General features: G+C 40.9%; 1 protein-coding gene across 1 annotated transcript in view; it reads left to right on the top strand.

The window, feature by feature from the left end:
* The window catches only part of BORCS5 (BLOC-1 related complex subunit 5), a 75,345-nt gene that overhangs the window by 50,683 nt on the left and 3,588 nt on the right, over positions 1–21,074 (top strand). The window contains exon 3 of the mRNA XM_086465983.1: positions 6,499–6,656. Coding sequence (XP_086322109.1) covers positions 6,499–6,656 — 158 coding nt within the window. The remainder of the gene's footprint in view (positions 1–6,498; positions 6,657–21,074) is intronic.

Genomic DNA, 21,074 nt, shown 5'->3' with positions numbered 1-21,074 from the left:
AAAAAATGAGGGTAGTAATAGAAGTTTGAAACAGCTGATATAAGGTAAGTTGCAGGCAGCACAGGTTGTTTTGAAGGGTGGGAGAGGGAAAAAACAGTTAAAGCAATGTGAAGGGAGCTGGCAAAAGGATGTCCACACAAAAATAAAGGCAAAAGAAGCTTGTGTTAGGAGAGCAGAAGATCACAAACTCTTATCAGGTTAAATAGAAAATAATCAGGAGACTGGAGTAAAAATTCTTGAAAACAGCTTTATACTGGCATACACTTAAAAAAAGCTTTTTAGATTCTCCAGAAGCTTGCTGAAGAGTCTGTGGGATTGTCTTCAGAGAAGAATTGCAGAAAAGCAAAATCCAATTAGTTGAATCAGCATTTGCTACAAAAGTAGTATTTAATTCTTTACAAGGATGAATGAGAAGTGTTCACAGAAGAGGTTTTAGAAAAAATGGTAATGTACACAGTAATAAACCTCCGGAAACAGTTACCAGAACTGGCAACGCCTCTGCGGAGTTGACAAGCTATTGCTAATCGTGGTGTGTAATCCGTTGCTTCATTTAACCTTGCTCTCAAAAGAAGAGGTGATGACATGTGCAGTACACTGTAATGCGTGCTCTTAAAAAGGGTGTTGCTGATTCGTAGGTCCAGCAAAGGGGTAACAATTCTAGAAGCAACTGGATTGTTAGGAGTGTAACCATTATACATTGTAGAAGAGTTGAATTGGCTTTTAAAGAGGGAAGTCAAGCTTCAGGTTAGAGGTATTTGAAGGTGTTAGAGAGGTAATCAGAGAAATTAAGTCTTCTGTGGGAGAGGAGAGTGATCAGTGGGGTTCTTGAGCTTAGAAAGACAATGGGAGAAAGTACACCCTGTCCTACAGATTTCTGTTGCATCACAGCACCATAAGTAGCAAGTGTAAATAAAGTGAAAAGAGTTTTCTTCGTGCTGTGTATAAATAAACATCTTACTTATTGCCATAGGTATACATTTCAAAAAGGATTAGTGAAACTCAAATATCATAGCTTCACTATGAGCACAGTATTTTGTGCCTGAAATTTTTATTAATAACTTTTGGAGGCAGGGAGGTTGTGGAGGAGGAAGAACAACTGATAAAGATGTTGTTTTCTAACTATCTACTGTTGTCAAATGTTGGAAGCAGTGTTCTGGGCAAGGCAGACTTCTGGTCTGATTAAATAAGGAGTTACTTTTGAAGTCCTCGCTTATATTCCACAGAAAGATTGGTTAGCTGATGACGGCAACCCTTTCTGGCCTTAAAATCAGTAACAAGACCACAGCATCATGTGCTTTGCTGTCTGCAATAATAAAATACAACTGTGGACCTATTGGTTTTCTTTTTCTAATGTCTGCTGTTACTGGTTGAAAAAGAGATTGACGAGTGGAGATATACAAGTCAAACGTTTATACTTTTCAGGTTGGAAAGCACTCAAGTTGTTGTTAGGATTGTCTGTTAAAGCAGCAGAACATAACTATGGTGGGTTACTGTGTTCGGTATGTATGTAGAATCAGTATAGCATTTTTTCAAGAACTTTGCTTTTAGTCATAAAAATGTTTTTTAAGCTAGCAGCTTTCTTCTGCTCAGTAGGATGTGATTTGTTGGAAGTGTATGTTGACCTGGAACCAAGAAGGAGATGACTAAGTAGGAGGAAAATGGTTTTAACATGCCTCTGCTTTGCCAAGGAATATGGAAACAATAACAGATTTGTCAAGTCTGTGGGTCAGCTAGCCTTGTAGTGATATATGATATTTCTCTATGTACGACATACTTGGTATATTGGGTTGTTTTTTTTCTAAAGCACCATTTAGGAGCTGAAGTGTGAAACTTTCTTTGTCCCAGTTGCTGTTTATCACCCTTGTGGGCATGCTGTTTACTAATCAGATGTATCCAGAGCAGGTAGGAGATATTCACTTCTCTTCATTGTGGCAGGCACATAATGTGGTCTGTCTTCTTACTTGTTTTACAGTGTAATTTGGTAGCCAAGACTGTGCATGTTTGCCAAAGCATTTTTGATCCATGCACTGAAGCTCTGCAGTAGTCCTCCTCCTGTTTCCCAGTTTTTGTTTCACCCAAGCCGCAACATCCTCCGTGCCACCTTTCCTTATCGTGCTGGGGTATGCCGCATCACTCATGTGCCAAGCAGTCTCTTCTCGAGTTCAAACAGTGCAAAGATGATTCCTGTTGTGCTTCCTTCTTTGGAAGAGAACCAACAGCTTGAAAAATGAGTATTCAATTTAATAAGAAATTAAAACTTTAGATGCTGCTTTCTTCCCATTTAAGAGCAGACCCGTGCTCTTAGGGAGTGAGGAGTAATAATCACACAGACAAAGAAGAGGTAGTAGCTTAGTAGTCAGTTGCTCTGAGATGTGCTGGTGTGACCAGATTCAAGTTCTGGCTGTTTCAGGAGTGAGCTTGAACCACTCTGTGACCTCTGTCTCTTTCCCCTTTTGGCACTTGTAAGAGTGACCTAATAAATATTTTGTTGCAACAGATATGATCTCATCCTCTTAAAAACCATGTGTAGACCAGTCACTGGGGGATGGCCCTCTTCGGTGGAGAGTTCAAAGTGTGGGGCAAGGCTTTAAGAAGGAAGCAGTGATTTTCAAGAGGAGAATTGTTTAATAATACCCAGAGGTTTGCAGTGCTGGCCATCTCTCTGCTCTAAAAATGAAACTTTCTTAGTGCTGAATTGCTAGAGGCTTTTAGATATGTCCTCAACTTTCTGTTATTATAGGAACAAAGGATACCAGCAACACCCTTTTTAACCCCCTACCCTTTTCTGTGTCTCGGTCACAGGTTTTTCCTGTGAGTCTCAAGTTTTTCACGGTTATAGGGAAGTATGTTGCTGTTTCTTAAGTGCAGAGCTCATGGAGGAGATATTACGTTAAACCTGTTTGGGCTCACTGCCTGTTGCTGGGGAGAGGAGGAAGGGAAGAGATCTGGGTTCTGTCACATGCAGGGTCCTTCTCAGCCCTGCGTCTTTCTGGTTTTATGCCCTGGGCTTCCCTGGTTAAAACCTCTCTGGGATCCAAGCGGTTGCATTCTCTCTTCCCTGAAGTTTCACGATGACTTGCTGTTGCCGTCTGGTCTTTTGGAGCAGAGCCTGCTGACTTGTAAAAAATAAAATGCAGTGAATTGATAAAACCATAGAATTGTAGAATCATAGAATGGTTTGGGTTGGAAGGGACCTTTAAAGATCATCTAGTGCAGCCTCCCTGCCATGGGCAGTGACGGCTTTGATGAGATCAGGTTGCTCAAAGCCCCATCCAACCTGTCCTTGAACAGCCCCAATGATGGGGCATCCACAGCTTCTCTGGGCAACCTGTTCCAGTGTCTCACCATCCTCATGTACATAATATAAGTTTGAAAAGCATGTTCCTTTACAGCTCATTTTATAGTCCTTGGCCTGTGTATAAAATTTCTTCCTTATGTCCAGTCCAAACCTGCCCTTTTCCAGTTTGAAACCATTGCCCCTTGTCCTGTCACTTACAGGCCCTGGTAAAAAGCCCCTCTCTGTCTTTTTTACAAGCTCTGTTTAAGTACTGGAAGGCTGCTATAAGGTATCCTTGGAGCTTTCTCTTCCCCAAGCTGAACAATCCCAACTGTCTCAGCCTTCTTCATAGGAGAGGTGTTCCATCCCTCCAGTCATTTTTGTGGCCCTCCTCTGGACCTGCTCCAACAGGTCCATGTCTGTCTTGAGCTGAGGACACCAGAGCTGGACATGGTACTCCAGGTGGGATCTCACCAGAGTGGAGTACAGGGGGATGTTAATTTAAAGATGATGTTAATACTTACAGCGTGGGTAGTAAGTAGTTACTGTGAACAACAAAAAAGGGTGGATTGACTATTTGACAATGGGAATTTCTGCCAGGTGGAAGGCTGCATGGCCTTTTTCATGCTGCTGTTTACTTTTTCCTTTCTTGCAAGTTGAAACTCTAAGCTAAATTGTTCTCTGGCATTGTCAGCACGAGCCCAGAGGTCTTTGGAGAAGCTAATTCCTTTGACTTTTCCCTACTGCATCACCCAAAATAATACCATAGTCTCTCTTTAAGCTGTATATGCTGTTTGGGTTTTTTTTATTGCTACTCCAAATATTTGTGCTGTATTTCCACCTCTGCCTTCTCATGAAGGAATTCCAGCTGAACAGTTAATGTTTCCCTTCAGCTTATGTTTTTCTGGATAGTGAATTAGAGGCTCCTTACAGTTTGTTAATTTTGCTTTTAGCATTATGTAACCTGTGCAAGGTTGTAAGTACATAATATAAGTTTGAGTAGCATGTTCCTTTATACCTCATTTTATAGTCTTTGGCCTATTCCACTTCAGAATTCTCGTAAGCAGTGTAAGTTGGCCAAAATAAACACTTCATGTTAATTAAAATGCTTAAAGAGAGTCTAATTTTCTTCCTCCTCTTGAAGTTGGTGAGAGATTAGTAATAAAAGAAAATTAGTTGATAGCATCATGTATTTGATCAGTGCAGAAACAGGATAACCGCCTCAGGTGTATGGTGAACTCTTCATTCCTGTGTGAACGTTCAACATATTAAAAGTTGACAACACTCTTTGAACATTTATCCTGACAAGATAGTCTTATGGAGGATCAGAATTAACAAACTGAGGAAGCACTATGTTACATACAGCACGTAATGTAATGTACACATTTAAGCAAAGTCTTATTTTGTTCAGCACGTTTGCTCCCGTTAAAGTTCTGCACTTCAGCTGAAAGTAGGCTTGAAAGATCTGTAGTTGATATTGCTGGACCTAAGATCTTCTTTGAGCTGATTCTTTCTAAAACATAAAAAATAATTTGACTATTGCTAATACAGGATTTTGAGACTATATGGTGAAGTGTCTGTTTCCTCTTCTGACCTCTTGACTCAGGCAGTGCAATTGCAGTGGGCAACAAGTCAGTAAAATAAAATAATCTTTTTTTTTTTTTTTTCTCTTGAGGAAAGAGAAGGGTTTGTGCAAAGGGTGATTGAGAGCATTGTGAGAGAATAAAGTGTTGAGAGTTGATGAAAAGTAAACCTACTTCATCGTATCTGATAAAGTTGCTGTCCTAGTTTTGTTTTAATTTCTGTCTGCAAATGTTTTCAAAGAGGTTTAACTTTCTCAATTTCATAAGATGCTTCTGACTTACGTCTTGGTTCCTATCTTATTCTTGTGTTTTGGCAAGAACTCAACGTCACCAGTTGTAGCTTTCAATAGGCATGGGGGCCGTCCAAAATAGTTTCCATTTCCCACTGAGGTACATTCTTAGAAGAACTTTTCCAATCCAAATAACTGCCATTTATTACTTTTTAATTGCTTAGTGTGATACTTGCTTACATTTGCTATTTTAATGTCTTTTCCTGTCTGTAAACCGAGAGTCCCAAAGGGCACATGCGTGCAGTCACTGAATTCAGTTTACATAGCTTGACGGATGTTTTGGGAAAAGCAGATTGTGTGTATGTGCTGTTTGTCACAGATGGTGTCCCAACAAGAAAAAAGTTGTGCTAATGCTGAGGGAAAATGAAATGAAAGTAAGTGAAATAGCAAAAAAAGGGTGGCCTTAGAGTTTAGCATAATTTTTTCCAGCAGCTTTGGGGAAAGCGGTCAGTATGGCACACGCACGCTTGAGTTCAGCAAAGGATCTCAAGTTGCGCTATGTGGCCAACAAACAATGGGCAGGAGAAATTTCTCTGGACAGTTTTCCTCCTCTGGCTATTACTGATGTCCCAATTTTAAGTCTAGTACCTTTTTTTGGTGAGCTTTTTGTGAAGCCTGGTCATGTGAGTAGGTAAGGATCTTCATTCCATATTAAGAAAAAACCCAAACACAACAGTATATTGCTAATCTTTGAGATTGTGGAGAAAAATCATAGAAGGTGAAAGAGTTCTGAAGGTTTAAAAAAGTCACAGTAGGGAAAACACAGACATTTCATCCCTAATAATTTAGCTTAGGTAGGTTATTTTTTATTCAGGTTTGTTTTGGGAGACCAGTGAGTTTTTTAGAGCTCTGATTTTGACAGCGTGATTCTAGTGAAAGTAGTTTTGAGGCCCATATGGGAAGATAGATCTCAACTCCTTCCCCTTTTGGCATACATAAATGAGGAGGGGGTTAATTTTTCAGAGTTTACAATTGTCTGTGGAGGAGAAGAAAGAGGACTTGCTTTACACAGCCTGTCGCTGAAAACCAAGCTGATGTGCATTATGGACCTGTATTTAGAGTCTCTGTTTAACTTCTGTCAAGGAGGGCAAAGCTGTATGGCACACTGTTCTTTGCACTGCTATAAATCCTAAACATTCATAAATCTTCAACCCATGCCCTTCCCACTTTTAGCCTTCACTGAACTGTTACATTGCTAAAGTTCATTTAGTAGCCTAAGATCCTGAATCAGTTTTTCATTACTCTTTACAAAGCTTTTCTTCTGGGTTTGTTCCGCTACTTCTTGGCTTGCAGCTGAACTAGTTATATGAATAGTCAGGTTAACTCTGGTCTTTCCCTTGCCTTGTAGGACTCCTCAGTGGGCAGACCTCTCCAACCAACACCAAACTGGAAAAGCTGGACCCTCAGCAGGTGCTGCAGCTGTGTCTCCGGTACCAAGATCATCTTCACCAGTGTGCAGAAGCGGTTGCTTTTGATCAGAACGCTCTTGTGAAGCGAATCAAGGAGGTACTGCCTGCAGGCTGCCTGCTTCTGGTGGGGAAGGGCTCGGGGCTTGGCCATCTTGTGCTGTGACTGCAGGTGCTTGCTGAAGGTGGCCACAGATTACTTGCAGCAGTCCACTTCAAAGTAAACCCTGTAGAGAAACTTTGTGGGTGTGCACTTCAAGCTATGTTTCCTGGCTTGCATTGTGGTTACTGTTAGGTGGTGTGTTTATTAGTTAGTGCCCTGTGATTCCTGGCCTTCGACAGTGGCAGTTCCTCTGGCAAGTACTGCAAGTGACTGTTGAAGAAATAAAAGATGACTGGAATTTTTAAAGGTAATATTCCTTATTTAGGTCTGTATAACATACATCTTATTATGCCTCATGGTTAGGCTCTAATTTAAGGAACTATCCTGACATCTTCAGTGGCTGGAGAAAGTAGTATTTCTTTCTTTCTTTGACGGATTTGTAGAGCTAGAATTTGTTTTCAGAGCGCTTAACATGCTGTCTCTGATTTGTATGGCAAAAAGATCTGGTGTTTTTACCAGTAAACCATCATTTGAAACACTGATCTGCTTAAATATTCAATGATACTGTTGAGGAGGAAAATAATTGCTGGAGTGAGCATGCTGCAATTGGCTCGTCTTTCTCCTATGCAACTACTGATGTTGGAAGGAGTAGGATGGCTGGCAGTTTTTTTTTTTCTTTTTAATTTTTTTTTTAAAGTCAAGACACACTGGCATAAGAGGATATGCTGTTTGAGGGTGTTTTCTCACATAGTCCCAGATGTGTAGAGGAACGCTGCATATATCAAAAGTCTATGAGAGCAAATACCTTTCAATGTCAAAAGAAAAGTTTTTGAACAGGTGGTTAATTTTTATTCATGCAATATAAACAATGACCTTGATTCATTGTTGCTGTATTGGCTTAGAGTTAAGAAAGTCCCACACGACAAACAGGGTAATAAATTTGATTCATGGGCTGTTTTGAGAAGCTGCTGTCATCATGAAGTTGTAAGTCCAAAACAACATGGGATCCATTAAAAAGGCCTTTCTACTTTGGTGTATCAAGATCTGAGGCCAGCTATTACACAAGATGTAAAGATATTTGCAGATGTTGGTGACTCAGATCACACAATCTCAGAAATGGGATTTAATTGCCAGCCTAATGACAGTGTACTGCGTTAATCCAAGCAGATTGTAATTCTTTTGGCTGTTAAAGTGTGAGAGGGGAATATCGACATGATTTAAAGTCACGGTAGACACCACCAGTGCAATCTGCATTAGTTGGATTTGCCTGCTACAGGGCAAGTGGCAGAATCCCTTTCAAATTAGCTATAGTGATGTTTTCTTCCAGTTCGTAAGGCTTGTGATTTTTTTCCATGTAAAATAAATAAATTGATGATACTGATGCTGTTGCTAGCTTCTTTATCACAGACTCCTCTTTGACAAAGTGAGGGAAAAATGAGTGACTCTGTGACTCAGGCAACTGACAAGTCCATTGGGTTGGGTTTTTTTGGTCACAACACTTAAGTAATCTTCGCATGCTTTCAATCCCTCTGCTGGATCTGGTGGGTTTTTACTGTTAATTTTCCTAATAATTTTTAAAGGTTTTTCTTGCATTGGCTGTTCTGTGTGTGTGTTCTGGAGGAGCCGAGTGGGACCTACTCAGCTTAAATCATTCTTTCCAAATTGTTTGGGCTCTCCTTGGTGCACTAAATCGAACTGCTGTTGACAGTTGTTGACAACGAGGGGTGCAGCTGAACTACAACAGGGTATGTCTCTTGTTACAAGGATAGACAAAGGAAATTGCATTTGGCTGCACCAGTTTGTCAGCAATGATTTAGTTTCACCATGTAGACAAAGCTTTGACCATTGGTAAAGAGTAAAAATGAAAGAGAAAATGAAGTGTATTGTGAAAAGCATAATGTGTGCATGAGCTAGACAGTAAATTTTTTTTATCCTCATTTTAGTAGTCAGTATTTCCCTTTACCTTTCTTTAACACTGTAAGCATTGAAATGTTTTTCTTCTGATTTTTTTATTCTGACTTACCAAGTGACTGGTGCTTTTAACTTTCCTACAAAATGTTGGTGTTCTTAAGTCCCCAATTTCTCACCATTTATCTGAAGTATGTTCACTTTTCAGGCTGTCACTGACTGTACTCAGTGCAGTAATAGTCCTACTGTATAGTATGCTACAGTTGTACTGCCTGCAACCAGGATTTTTTTTTGGTCTTTCCTTGACAAAATGTCTCAGGGCAAATATCTTTTGCTCACTGTCCATGTGGCCAGAAAAAAAGTTTCTTAGTTTCTGGCAAAACTCAAAAGTACTGTTGTAAATTTACTGGTCCTCGATAACTCATAATTGGCTGTGGTGGTTTGTAAATAGGCACACAATCTGAATTAAAATGGTTCTTAATAGGAAAGAGAATAAGCTAAGGAAAACAAAAACATTGCATGATGGTAGTTAGTTACTGCGGATCTAAGTAGACCCATCTGTGTGTTCCCTTACTTTGGGGACTGAAACAGTCTAGCTTTGCTTTCCAACCCATTTCCCAGTTTAGCCAGAATTTCTTTGCAGTGTGTTGGCTGGATCTGTACCTGCTCCTAGACGTAGAACCTGTGTGGCTTCCAGGTTGCTGTGATTGTTCTCTCTCAAGAAGAAATACTTTTACCCAAGCGTTTCCTTGAAGGGGAAAGGATTGAAGGTATGAGTGAAAGTAGTTGACTCAACTCCTTCTCTTCAGCAGCTACACTTACTCGTACCTGAACTGCTGGGTTTGGAAGGGATTGATTTTTATGACAATAGGCTTCCTCTTCGCTGGCGCTCCCCCCAAAAGGATACGCTTGCATCTTTTTAGGGAAAAATAACCACTATGCATTAAATATTATGTTTCGTATTAATTTTTGGCAGCTGACTCACCATCTGTTGCAATACTGCGTTAATTCCAGGACCACTGAAATATTTAGGATTCCTTTTAATTCTTTTTCCTCCTTATCAGTTTAAAAACAACAGAACAGCAATTTGGGATTTATGTATGTGTTAATCCAGGGTTATGGCATCTCACAAAATTTGTCAGTTTTCAAGAAAAAAGCTTGTGTGCAGCATTTTTTGGATAATTTGTCTATGCTTTGGTATTTTGTAGGATGAAAATTTGTAGCCTATTGGATGAATCACCACATTATTGACTTCTGAGGCCATTCTGTTTAGATGGGTCTGGGAACGAGATCTAGTCTGTCTACTGATGGTATGCCAGACCCATGTGAGCTTGCTGTATGTGTATGTTAGGAAATTTTTAAAATGCAGTAGATAACGTTACAAAATGCTAAGGTATAGGATTTATAGCTAGTTAACAGGTTAAATGATCTTACTTGCGCCTTGGAGCTTTTGCCACAGATGGGGACAAAGCTGATGACATGCCTTTTGGAGAATGTGATACTTCAGGCTAAAAATCACAATGACTTGCTAAGCAGGGATGAAATAATCTTGGTCTGACTATTCTCGGGTGTTGCATGTAATAAATAAATCTTTAGCGTGTATCAGTGTAAGCACGAAAGAGCTCAGCTCAACTGCAGTGTTTTTCCTTTGTTTCTGTGGTGGGTTTAGGGTCCTAGCTGTAGACAGGAGGTCTTTACTTGCTGCATCCCCCATCCGTCTCTGCCATGACAATGCTGTAGATCTGCATTATAACTAGTTCAAAGTTTTGAGCAACTGTAGCTGCTGTTGGGATTGAGAGCTGGTGGTGCTCTCTTCACCAGGAGTGCCTACCTCAGTTTTGCAATCTGTAAAATGGAGGGTTTCTGCTAAGATTAGTTTGAAGGCAAACATTGACCATCACTAAATAGTAGGTATGACTTGGGGGAGAGAAGGAGATGAAGCAGGGAGTGGGCTACTTTACATTGTCATTATCAGTGGAGGCTATCTGTTTTAGGTGGCAGAGACAGAATCTGGAGAGCCATCTGGTAGGGGATGGTGAATAACAAGGAATGGGAAAGTAGTAGAATAGGTAAAGGCTGGGGAACAGAGCTGAATTTTCAGAAAGGCCCTGTGATTTTGTGTGCCTCAAATTGTCTAGTTTCAGTGCCTTAAAAAAAGATCATTTTTCATGCACAAGGTGCTAAGCTTCTCAAAAATAACATCTTTCAAAGTATCTGAAGGTGAGTATCCAAAAATGACTAGTCAAACTTGAAAATTTAGGTCTAGCTTCTTTCTGTAAAAGCAAAAGGACAGCTGAAAGCCATCTAAGCCCCTTTCAAAGCTTTGAATGGCAAGATCTTCAGCATTTCTTATTAGACTTCCAATATTGGCGAAGGGGATGTGCTACTCAGGGTATCCTATGTACCCTTAAAGGCAAATGTAGTTCCTAGGTAAACTATGCCTAAAATGTATTTGAAAGTGGATTATTGGGAGGGCTTTTATGCTTTGCTCTAAAAACAAATATCAGCGCAGTGTTATCTGTAGCTTTTCTTGTCGTAGGAATCCCAGACTGACAATAATTTTGAAAACAGAACACTTTACAAAACAAAATCAGATTGAAAATATCTCAAAGCTGGCACGCACCTATGGGCAACCCCCACTCCACTCCATTTTCGAATATAATACACATTGCTTTTATAGTCTTAACTACTCTTAATAGTTAAACAACTTTTGTCCAGGCAGGCATTAATATCAGTAATTGGTTTACCATATGGCAAATTTCAGTGTGTGGCTTGTTTCATACCTGTAAATTCATCTATGGGAATAGCTTATTATTTTGAACAAATATTCCAGAGTAAGGTGTGTATGGGGTTTTGTTTGTTTGTTTTGTGATATTTTTTTTTTCTTTACCAGCTTACTGCAAAAAATAATTGTAATGGGCTTCTCGAGTATGCAGTTAAGATGTCCAGAAATACATCCTTTAATATTTGGCAAGTAAATAACTTTTGAAGCCACACATACATCACATTGTGTCTCCCAATATATTTCAGCTGTTTAAAATTATGGATAGAAGTTAAATAAATATTTTTAATAAGCAACAAGTCATGCATTTGACAGACTAACAAGAAAAGCACTTTTATACACAAGCATTATATGCAAGCACATTGTAGCTTATCCCATGCATTTAAGACTCATAAATTGTGATTCAGCCACTTATGTCACCATGTGTGTGAAGTAAAACATGCCCAGCAATTTGGGGATTTAGGAATTTCAGTTTATTTTATGTGGATGCCTTGGGGGGCAAAATGTGCTGGGGAATGTGGCCTGCAGAGGTCATCAGTGTGATTTTGTTCCACCCTGAGGGAAGGATGGGTTTGCTAGGGGGCACAGCCCTCTCGTTAGAGGGGAGAAAGCTGGCAGTGGTAGGGACAGCTTGTAAAGGTTTGACATTCCCTGGTGGAAATTAAAGGATGAGGTACCGTGAAGGTGGTGATAAAGGGAAAAGCTGTCTGAGTGCGGGAAGCTGTTTCGTCGCCAGGAACTAATGAATCCAGGACCAGAAACCTTGGAAGGACATTGCCTGGCTGGGGACTAGGTTGATGCGGTGCAGGATCCCAGTAACCAAGACTGCGGTTAGACTTGGGGTGCGTATCTGCTGCAAACACACATAGTTTCTACTAGGTGATGCACCACAGTCGCTATGCTTAGCTCCATCCCTCTCTGAACAGAAAGATTTGGAGTGTCTCGGATTCATCCTGTGCTCCAGTCACAATTGACCAGTGTCCCTTCAGAGACTCAAATGAAGGGGGAGTTTTGTGGAGGTGTTTTTGACTTGGTCTTTGGTTTTGTTTGTTTTAGTACTCTGCTGAGTGAGATGTTTGTTGCCATTCCTGTTAGTTATGGTTTCCCTGTAGGTGATATCAGAGCTGAGTTTCCCAATGTATTTTTGTGAAACCTGTTCTCAACAGACATGCCCTGAGAATGACACAACTTCTGACTAAACTGAATTAAGCCAGCAAAACATGAATGGCCTTACCAAGTCCAAAGTGCTTCTTTGACCTTCAGGCCTTTGCTTCAAGGTCCACGTGCTCATATGGATCAGACCACTAAGTTACCTTTCATCCCATTAAAGGGAAGGGCTCAGAGGATTGAAAGTAAGCCTGTTAAACAAAGCCTGGCAGAAGTGAAAATGGACGTGTGTTTAGTTTTCACACGACATAGAAAGACTTTCTAGACGAGGCTGTGTTAACTTGCAAGCAAAATTGAGCCTTTTGGTTCACAAACCATCAGTAATGCCCCAAATCTAGGGAAAAAGGCATAAGAATTCCTTTGAATGTAGTATTTCTGAAATGGGGAAGAACCTGGGTTGAAATGCCACTTGTATTTTTAAGGAATTTAGTGCCACGCCGCCATGCTTTTTAGAAGAGCTAGGGAACATAGTGTTCTGCGAATAAATCAGTACCTTAAATATAGTCTTTGGCATCTTGGAATTACGAGATTGGGGAGGACTGTGGCAATCTGTCAGGTTCTTTATGTCTCCTCTCTTCTGTGATGAAGTGTTACTTACAAAGACTGGAATCTTAACAAGCACTATCACGCAGAAATAAATGTGCAGGGTTGTTAAACTGGAATCTACCTTCACATCCTCTAGTTGATCTTGCTCTTTTTTCTCCATCCTGCAGTGCAAGTAGCTTGAATTCTTGAGTGGTGGGGTGATGTCTTAACCAGCCAGCATCAAAATGGGAAACTGCTTTTGAAAAAGCTTCCCAATTATTGCTTTAATACATAGAACGAATGTCTTGCTGTGTATGTCCAAGGCAGATGGCCAGTGCTCTGTTGCACATGAACTTTATGAAGTCATCTAGCAGTTACTAAGGATTGTATTGTTTACACTTGTGACAGCCTGAAACCTGTTGCGTTCACATGCATTGCTTCATTTGGTGTCATAAAAAAGAGTAGTCCCTCCCTCCTAGAATATATGTGTCAAATGAGTTCCAGCATGTTCTCTTGTGCTTTGGTTTCTTACGGCCTTTTGAGAAAAGACCTAAGCTGGAATCCTTTCCACCACCAAATTTCCAAGGAAGAGTAGAAAATTAGACTTAAACAAGCATCTAGCGGTCAGAAAGGTTTGTATTAGTATGAAACTTAGGTGCTTAAGAGACTGTCACTGAAGATCGGAAGTCTAGTATGCTAAGCCTTATATTAACACTTTTGTGAGGATTGGTGCACGGAGCTTACGATTATCAGGTACCAGAAGGAATAGAATTCAGTTTATTCTCACAGCTTGTTTAAACTAGGAAATGGGGTTTCTTATTCTAGGCTCGTTTCTTGAGGTGGAAAAATCCCCAAACAACAACAACAATACACCAGCACCCCTGCCTCAGAACATTGTAGATCTTCAAATAGGAAGAAGTGTTGAAGTCCATTCCAGAGTTAGCAGACTGGATATTGAGCTTGGGCATGAAACAGACTTCAGATACAAAGAAAGCAAGTATTACGCTGGCACGTATCACACAAGGTACTCCTGTGAGAAATAGGAACATATTGATTGTTTTGCACAAAGCTGAGAGATGATCTCATCTGACACACTGTGTGGAGTTCTGATTATGTACAAGGAAGGCAAGTTCATAGTACAACAGAAAGGCTATAAGGATGCCTGGGAAGTGCAGAACCTCAAGGAGAAAACTGGAAAAGCTTTACTTGTTTGGCTTAGACAAATAAAGACCAAAAAGGGTAGGATTTCTCTTTCTAAATAAGTTTGGGGTTAACGTAGATTGAAAATGGTTTTCTCCCTCCCTGCTGGATTGTGTTGATACAGGAAAAGTAATTTTACAGGCTTTCATTCTTAATGATTACCTCCTGTTTCAATGTTGAATTGAAATTTTCAAGGTGTCAACTCTACCCCTAAGTGAGAATTGCAGGGGGAGGGGGGAGCTGGGAGGGGGTAGGTGTCAAGAGTGTTAGCTAAAAGCTGTTCAGCAGTTTGATGTTCATTTTAGATAGATTAGCCAGTGTTATTTGCAAATATTTGGAGTTGCACTGATGACTTAAAGATGCTAGGTGGTAGGCCGGGGGGAGAAGGGTTGACCTTGTGTTAGCAGCCCTATAATTAGCATTCTGATAACAATCAGATGTGATCTGCAGAGATTACTTCATGTTGAAAGTATTACAAAGCCTTAGTGCAAGTAATCTGTCCATCTTGCTTTTCATGAAGGGTAGGGTTTCCTTAATGTTTCTGTGCCATTGGGGCATGAATGTTTTTATATGAGAACATTATTAGCCATTATTTCAACACTGCTCTAGAGTTATGAAACATGTAATTTACTAGTAATTAATTTGTGTGGGCATTGTTCCTGACTGGATGTGTCATCTACCTCTGGAAGCCTGGATAAAATGGTGAATTAGAGTATAGTAGAATACCCTGTAATGAAGTGTATGAACTGTGCCAAACTGTGGTGTAGTGGACAAGAAAGAAGATTTTTTTTTTTTTAAAAAAAATTATTTTCTTTAACCAGAAAAGAAACTTTCGTATTTGAAGAGCAGTTCCTGGGACTGGCAAATTATCTAAAAGATAAAATCCCAAATCAGATGAATCTCAGCTGAAGAAGGTAGTTGTTGTAAAACAAATCAACATAACAGCAGTGTATGGCAATGAATTTTTCAAGTGGTTTTAAGGTCAGAAAGCATTCTTGGGTCATAGCCTTTCCTTTTGCTTAATACAGTCGGTAGAATGGAGTTCATGCTTATGCCCAACCTAAGCTACATGGGAGTTGAAGATGAACGACTTCTCAATTATAAGTTCTCCTGCCATGTCATAGCAGGAGAATAATAATTTTCAAATACCTTCTTGCTTTTGATCGATTTGTTCTGGAGATCCATTTGTAGACCTAAACAAGGAGGGAGAAATACTCAGCCTTCTGTGAAACTCGAGGCCGCTGCGGCTCAATACAGTAAAAATGAATGCCTAGAGTGGATTAGAGTTACCACTGCTCACTCATTGAACCTTTGTCTGAATCATTGATAGTTGGTGGTGGTATGTACTCTTGTTATCATATTTTGAACTGTAGTCTGTAGCCTCAGAAGAGCTTGCTATGGAAATGATCTACAGTGCTCAAGATTTCCTTGAGGCCTTCCTGAAGCCAAAGACTTACTATGAGATGTTGTGACCCCCAGAAAAGTACTGGGACATTTGAGCTTCAGCACTGTGGAAGTATGGTGGAGTCAGTCTTGAAAGTAGCTCTTCTGGGAATGAAGGAGTAGGTCCTCCCCATCTCATCATCACTTGGGATGTACTTGGCTCATTTCATGTTTTTGTTTGAACGGGAAAGAGCTGATGCAATGCTTCCAAAAGATCTTTCAGAAATTTTTCAGATTGTTAATGGCTAAAACTGTTAGAGCTGGCATACCTTTGAGTTTCCCTGGTGAGAAGTTGATTTGGACTTTCCTATGAGAACTGTGGCTGTCAGGGAAAGAACAAAAGCTTCATCTGGGCTGTCAGATGCCTAGAAATCCCCGATTCCTGACTGCTGGGCTTGTGCCCCTGAACATCTCACGCTTCAGCCTTCTTGCATGTATACAGGCCATCTGCACAGCACATGGGAGGTAGGTCTGATGCAACCAGATGTGTTGGACAGGCTGTGCAAGTGCAGCAGGATGCTTGAACCCGTCTTTGTCTGCAGTTCCTCAAACAAACAAAAAAAAGAGGGAGTTCTAGATAATCCTTTTACCACTTCACAAACTGTAGGAAATGGTTAAAACTCAGCTCCTTTGCATTCTCTGACAACATATAAAAGAGATTTTTCTTCTTAAGTAGTGTTCTCTTCTAGAAAACACTTTCTTCTTGTGTGTCTAACCCTGACTAAATATGGCAAAGGTACATCCTCTTTTGAAAAATTTTAAAAGACCTTCTGTAGGACATCTAGAAAAGAAGACCTACAGCTATCAGATCCCAAGTGTGAAGCTGAGAATAATACCATTAGATCAGATGGCTTGAGAGTGTAGTGATGCTGACTGTTTTACATGGCACCTTTTCACTCTGAAATGAGAATGGTGGTGTTTTCTGAGAAACAGCTCATTAATGACAGTGGTCCTGGCTTTTCCAGTTGAAGCTTATTTTGATGGGAAAACCAACTTGCTTAAAGCTAGTCATTCTGACGTGTTGAGAGTACAGAACTGAAATTTTTGATGAAATAAAACCCTAAGGGCAAGTAACGTTTACAACTGCTGTTGTCCTATAATATTGAAGCTCTGGCTGGATAGAGTGTTCTGAATGAGTAATATGGCAGCAGTGTAAAATCGGGAGATGACAGAATTGAAGGCTGTGTTTCGTAGCGGAATTATTAGGTAGTCTGAAAAAAAGAGTTGTGTAAGTAATCATTTAGGCAACAGATCACTCTGTTAACAGATAGAGATTTTTCTTTCTCCAGGAACAGCTGATTAAAGACAGGCTAGGAGTTTCTTACTAATTTCTGTGGAGTTGTAGTCCGCCAAAGAGAGGTTTTGTAAGGACGATGGATGCACAGGTTCATTTATCTTATGTATTGTCTGGGTGTTTTTTTCTTAAACTTTGTCATTTAGAAGAGGTATATGAGCATTTCTAATGCTTTGAATGTAATATAACAGTTTTTTAGTTGTGATAGATTTTATAGATGACTTTTTAGATGGACATAGATTGTTCTACGAAAGCAGCAATTGAAAGCTCTAAAAAGTGTTCTTACTAGTTAAAAGTCAATGAGCTAGAAATTACTATCATCTTTTCTTGGTGACAGTTTAGAAAACTTACTGATAAAATCGTATTTACTTATTTATTTATTTTCCCATGAATCTTGTTGTGCATTTTAAAAGTCTGACACAGCCACAGCAAACACTGGGTTAGGATCCAGGAACACACGCAGTGGGAGAGATGATGCCTCTCTTTGCATGGTGGTCCTGCTGCTTCTGTGACTGGCAAGCTGGCAGGACAGAAGACCAAACCGCTAAAGAAGAGAGCGCCTGGGAAGACCAAACTTGTTTTGTTCTCCCCCGCCACCTTAAGTGCAGAGCTGTGCCTGTGATCGTGCAGCTAATGTGAGGGAGGAGGGTGGGACTGCTGCTTTGCAGCCTGAGGTTGCGTTGGATTTTGTGTAGTGTGAACTGGTGACCTGAGTTTCACTTGCTTATGTTATGGTTTAGCTGTTTTGAGTGAGAAAGATGGTAAGTAGCTGTAGTGTTGAGGGAAATGTAAGTAAAGTAAGTCCAGTAGAACAGGACTATGATATGAGATGTATCCAAGCTAGAGAGCTGGCTATAGCATCTACAGCACCAGATGGCTGCTGGTTGTTGGGCTTTGCTGTCCATCTTCTCCCACCTCTGTGAAGTGGGGCCCTGCTTTTTTAAGTGCTTGGAAGTCTACCGGTTCATTAGTGCTGGGTGAGAGGTAGGTATTGTTTTAGAGGTAGCTTTAGGACTCTCTTTTTAGCAACAGTTAGTGATAGTGGTCATAACTTAAGCTTGGGGGGCTGCCAGTTGGCAGAGGGATGCCGGTAGCTCTCAAGCCGGGAAGGCTTAGGTCAGAGCTGTGAGGGAGATGTGGGCTGTGGAGGTCAGACTGCAGGGTAGCAACAAACATATCCTGTCCAATAACACAATATGCAGGAAAAGATTTATATAAAGGTGGAAAAGCTAATTTTAAGAATGAACCTTCTTATTCTTTTGAATTCTGAATTTTTTTGTGTGACCCAAAGCCTCCCAAAATAGTTAAATCTTGATGTTACAGGTGCAGCAGCCTATCTTATGCTGTCATGTATCTACTATAGCTCTAAGGGATGAGGTATGGATTTAGCTATAAATCTCTTAAAGTAAGGGCCCTGATGTACCTATTAATATTACTAATGGTTAGTCTTCAATCTCTAACTTGACTGCGATCTGTGCAGTGCTTAGAATAACCTGTAGCGATCATTTACAGCAATAACAAATTACAGAGGGATCAAAAGGAACATTTTGACATGGGATTCGGTCTTGGATGTGATAAGCAAAACTTAAACACAAATTACGATTGTTTACCTGGCAGTGGCGCAGAGGAAGCGTATTCGTGAGAGCTGTACTCATGACCGATGCTGAAGAGAAGGACGTGGGATCCTTGGCCGGGCATCTCTGTTTTCTACCCTGGCAAAGATGCTACCCAGTAAGTTTATCACTTTACCAGTGTGTGGGATGAGTGGGAGAAACAGAGGATGTTCCCGTCATCAGGAGTCGTCACGATCTATTGTGCTAACTTTGCGTGACATTATCAAAGAGAGAGGGGAAGAGAAAAAAAACCACATTCATTGAGCACATTTGTTTTCAAGCAGTACAGAAAGAGGAGCTGTCTTCAGTTTTAAGTGCGTTGATTAAAAAGTATTTTCACACCAGCACATCATGACTAATATTCCATGCAGTCATGTTCCTGCCTGTCACTTTCTGATGTGGTTTTTGTGCAGCTGCAGGAAGGAGTTCATTTAACCCCAGCCAGGCACCTGACAATGTGAAGGGAAAGGCCGCTTGTGTTTGGAGCTCTGTTCTAGCAAGTGAACTTTCGGGAATAAGGGTGTCGCCTTAATTGCTTTGGGTTTTTGAGTGGCGGCCATAGGGGATGGGAGCTGACAGCAAATTGTTAGGGCAGAGGGACACTGGACAAATGGGTGTCTAGCTGAGCTCTTTAAGGCTGTTGCTGAGTTGCGGGGGGAACAAAGCATCTTCTTGCCTTATTGTCATTTTAAGGAGAAAGTGGAGAAGCTGGAAATGACAGAGCATCTTCTTACAAGATTTGTTTTGTTACGAATGTCATCTGTGCCTTTCTAGAAACTTGATTCCAAGTTTAATGACCTTCTGATAGCGTTTGGATGGTCTGCAACTAGGGAAAATATGTCTAGCTGCAATTTTCTGTCTCAGTCGTACAAACAAGATGTGACCTCTGTTTCTGAGAGCTCAGGACACTTACATGCCCACTACAGAAGTGCTATAAAACCATGCCAGGTATGAGGTGTATATATAGGGCACTGGTTTGTTTTCAGTGTGGTCTCTTGAAAAGAATTGGGCAGTGTCCAGTGCTGACCTCAGTCTTTTTGTGGGCTAAATTAACGTCTTTATTCTGTTTGGCAGTGTGGGCCAAGAAGAATTTTTAAATGAATGCAAGAATTTGTGGTGTGCAAGATGTCTCAAAGTACCCTCGATTGTTTTTGTGTTTCATCAGTGTGGTGTTACAAATGGGCCTGTGTAACACAGAGGAGAGTCTGCGAGCCCTCACTGGTTGACAGTGTGAATGGTGTAGCAGGAGGGGCTGTGCTGGGGCCCTTTTAACTGGGGGAATATCCATCTTGCACTGTTGTTGGAAGTAATTATGAATCTGTTTTCATTTGAAGAAAGAAAAGCCCAGTAGATGTCATTTCATGTTTAAAATGTGAAGCCGAGGCATAAATTAGTGTCCTGCTGCTACTAATCCACAGAGGAGTCACAAGCTTTGAAATAGAAACAGACCCAAATTCTGAATGTCACTGGCTGTACAAAAAAAGTACGTCATGCTGGAAGGTGAGTTTTAGGCTTGTCCATTTTTATGATGCTATACTCCTGAAAGTAAAACTGGAAAAAACCTCTTCCATCCTTTTCTATGGAGGAAGGGGAAAAAAATTGGGTCTTCTACTCTGGGCATGTCCAGCCTCAGGTTTGCTGCTTTAACAGGAGGAATTATTTTTGGAAAGAAATAAAATGCATTGGGAGCTCTCACTGCTTTTCTGAAAAAGCTGCTTCACAAGAAAGAGAAAGGGTGGAAGTGAGCTTCACTGGAGCCTCAATGGTGAAGTCATTGAGGGGCTGGTGACAGCACAGCTCCACATCTGTCATGGCTTGTGGGTACAGACAGGGTGGTGACCTGCCGATGGGGGAGTTGCCCGCAACTGTGGTGGCCTGGCGTAGTGGGAAACTTAAAGCAAGCAGAGCAGAAAGAATGGCTCAAATAAACTCTTGCACATGGTTGTAGGGCAGTGGAAGACCTGCTGGCTCTGAGGTGTCTCGCTGGGCTTCCCAGAGAGCTTCTTAGCCAGGGGTGCGCAAGAAGGCTGAAACCCGAGTGTGTTCCAGAGGAGAATGTGTCAGGGCCTCATGTCAGGGAGGTGGGAGTTGATGGGAGCATCTCAGAGAAGGCAAATTCACTCATCTGACCCTTGAGGGTGTCTTGAAAAGCATGGACTGCCTTAGGCAAAGACTGTGCTTCCTTGCCTGTAGCTAAGCTCCTCTTCTCCAGTTGCTTTTTATTGCTACTGTGTGGAATTAAATAGATGGGAATTAAGCAGATTCTTATGCACGTTCCCTGTTCATTGCAGATTCCTACATAACAGTTTTAGTCTCTGTGGTGGGTAAATAGGGCTGGCCCTCTGAGTCCTGCAGCTGAAGGCCCCGTCTGAGTGCCAGAGGAATGGGACTGCATGCCAGAAGAGGTAAAAGCACAAAGTCTGGCACTAGAGGAGCTCACTTGGAGGGGGAGGAGGCAGGAAGGATGTAAGTGTGTATTTAGG

This window comes from Leptosomus discolor, chromosome 1, assembly GCF_034619465.1.
Source record: "Leptosomus discolor isolate bLepDis1 chromosome 1, bLepDis1.hap2, whole genome shotgun sequence".
Taxonomy (NCBI): domain Eukaryota; kingdom Metazoa; phylum Chordata; class Aves; order Leptosomiformes; family Leptosomidae; genus Leptosomus; species Leptosomus discolor.
Note: the sequence above shows the minus strand (reverse complement) of the source record. Positions and strands in the feature narration are given on the sequence as shown.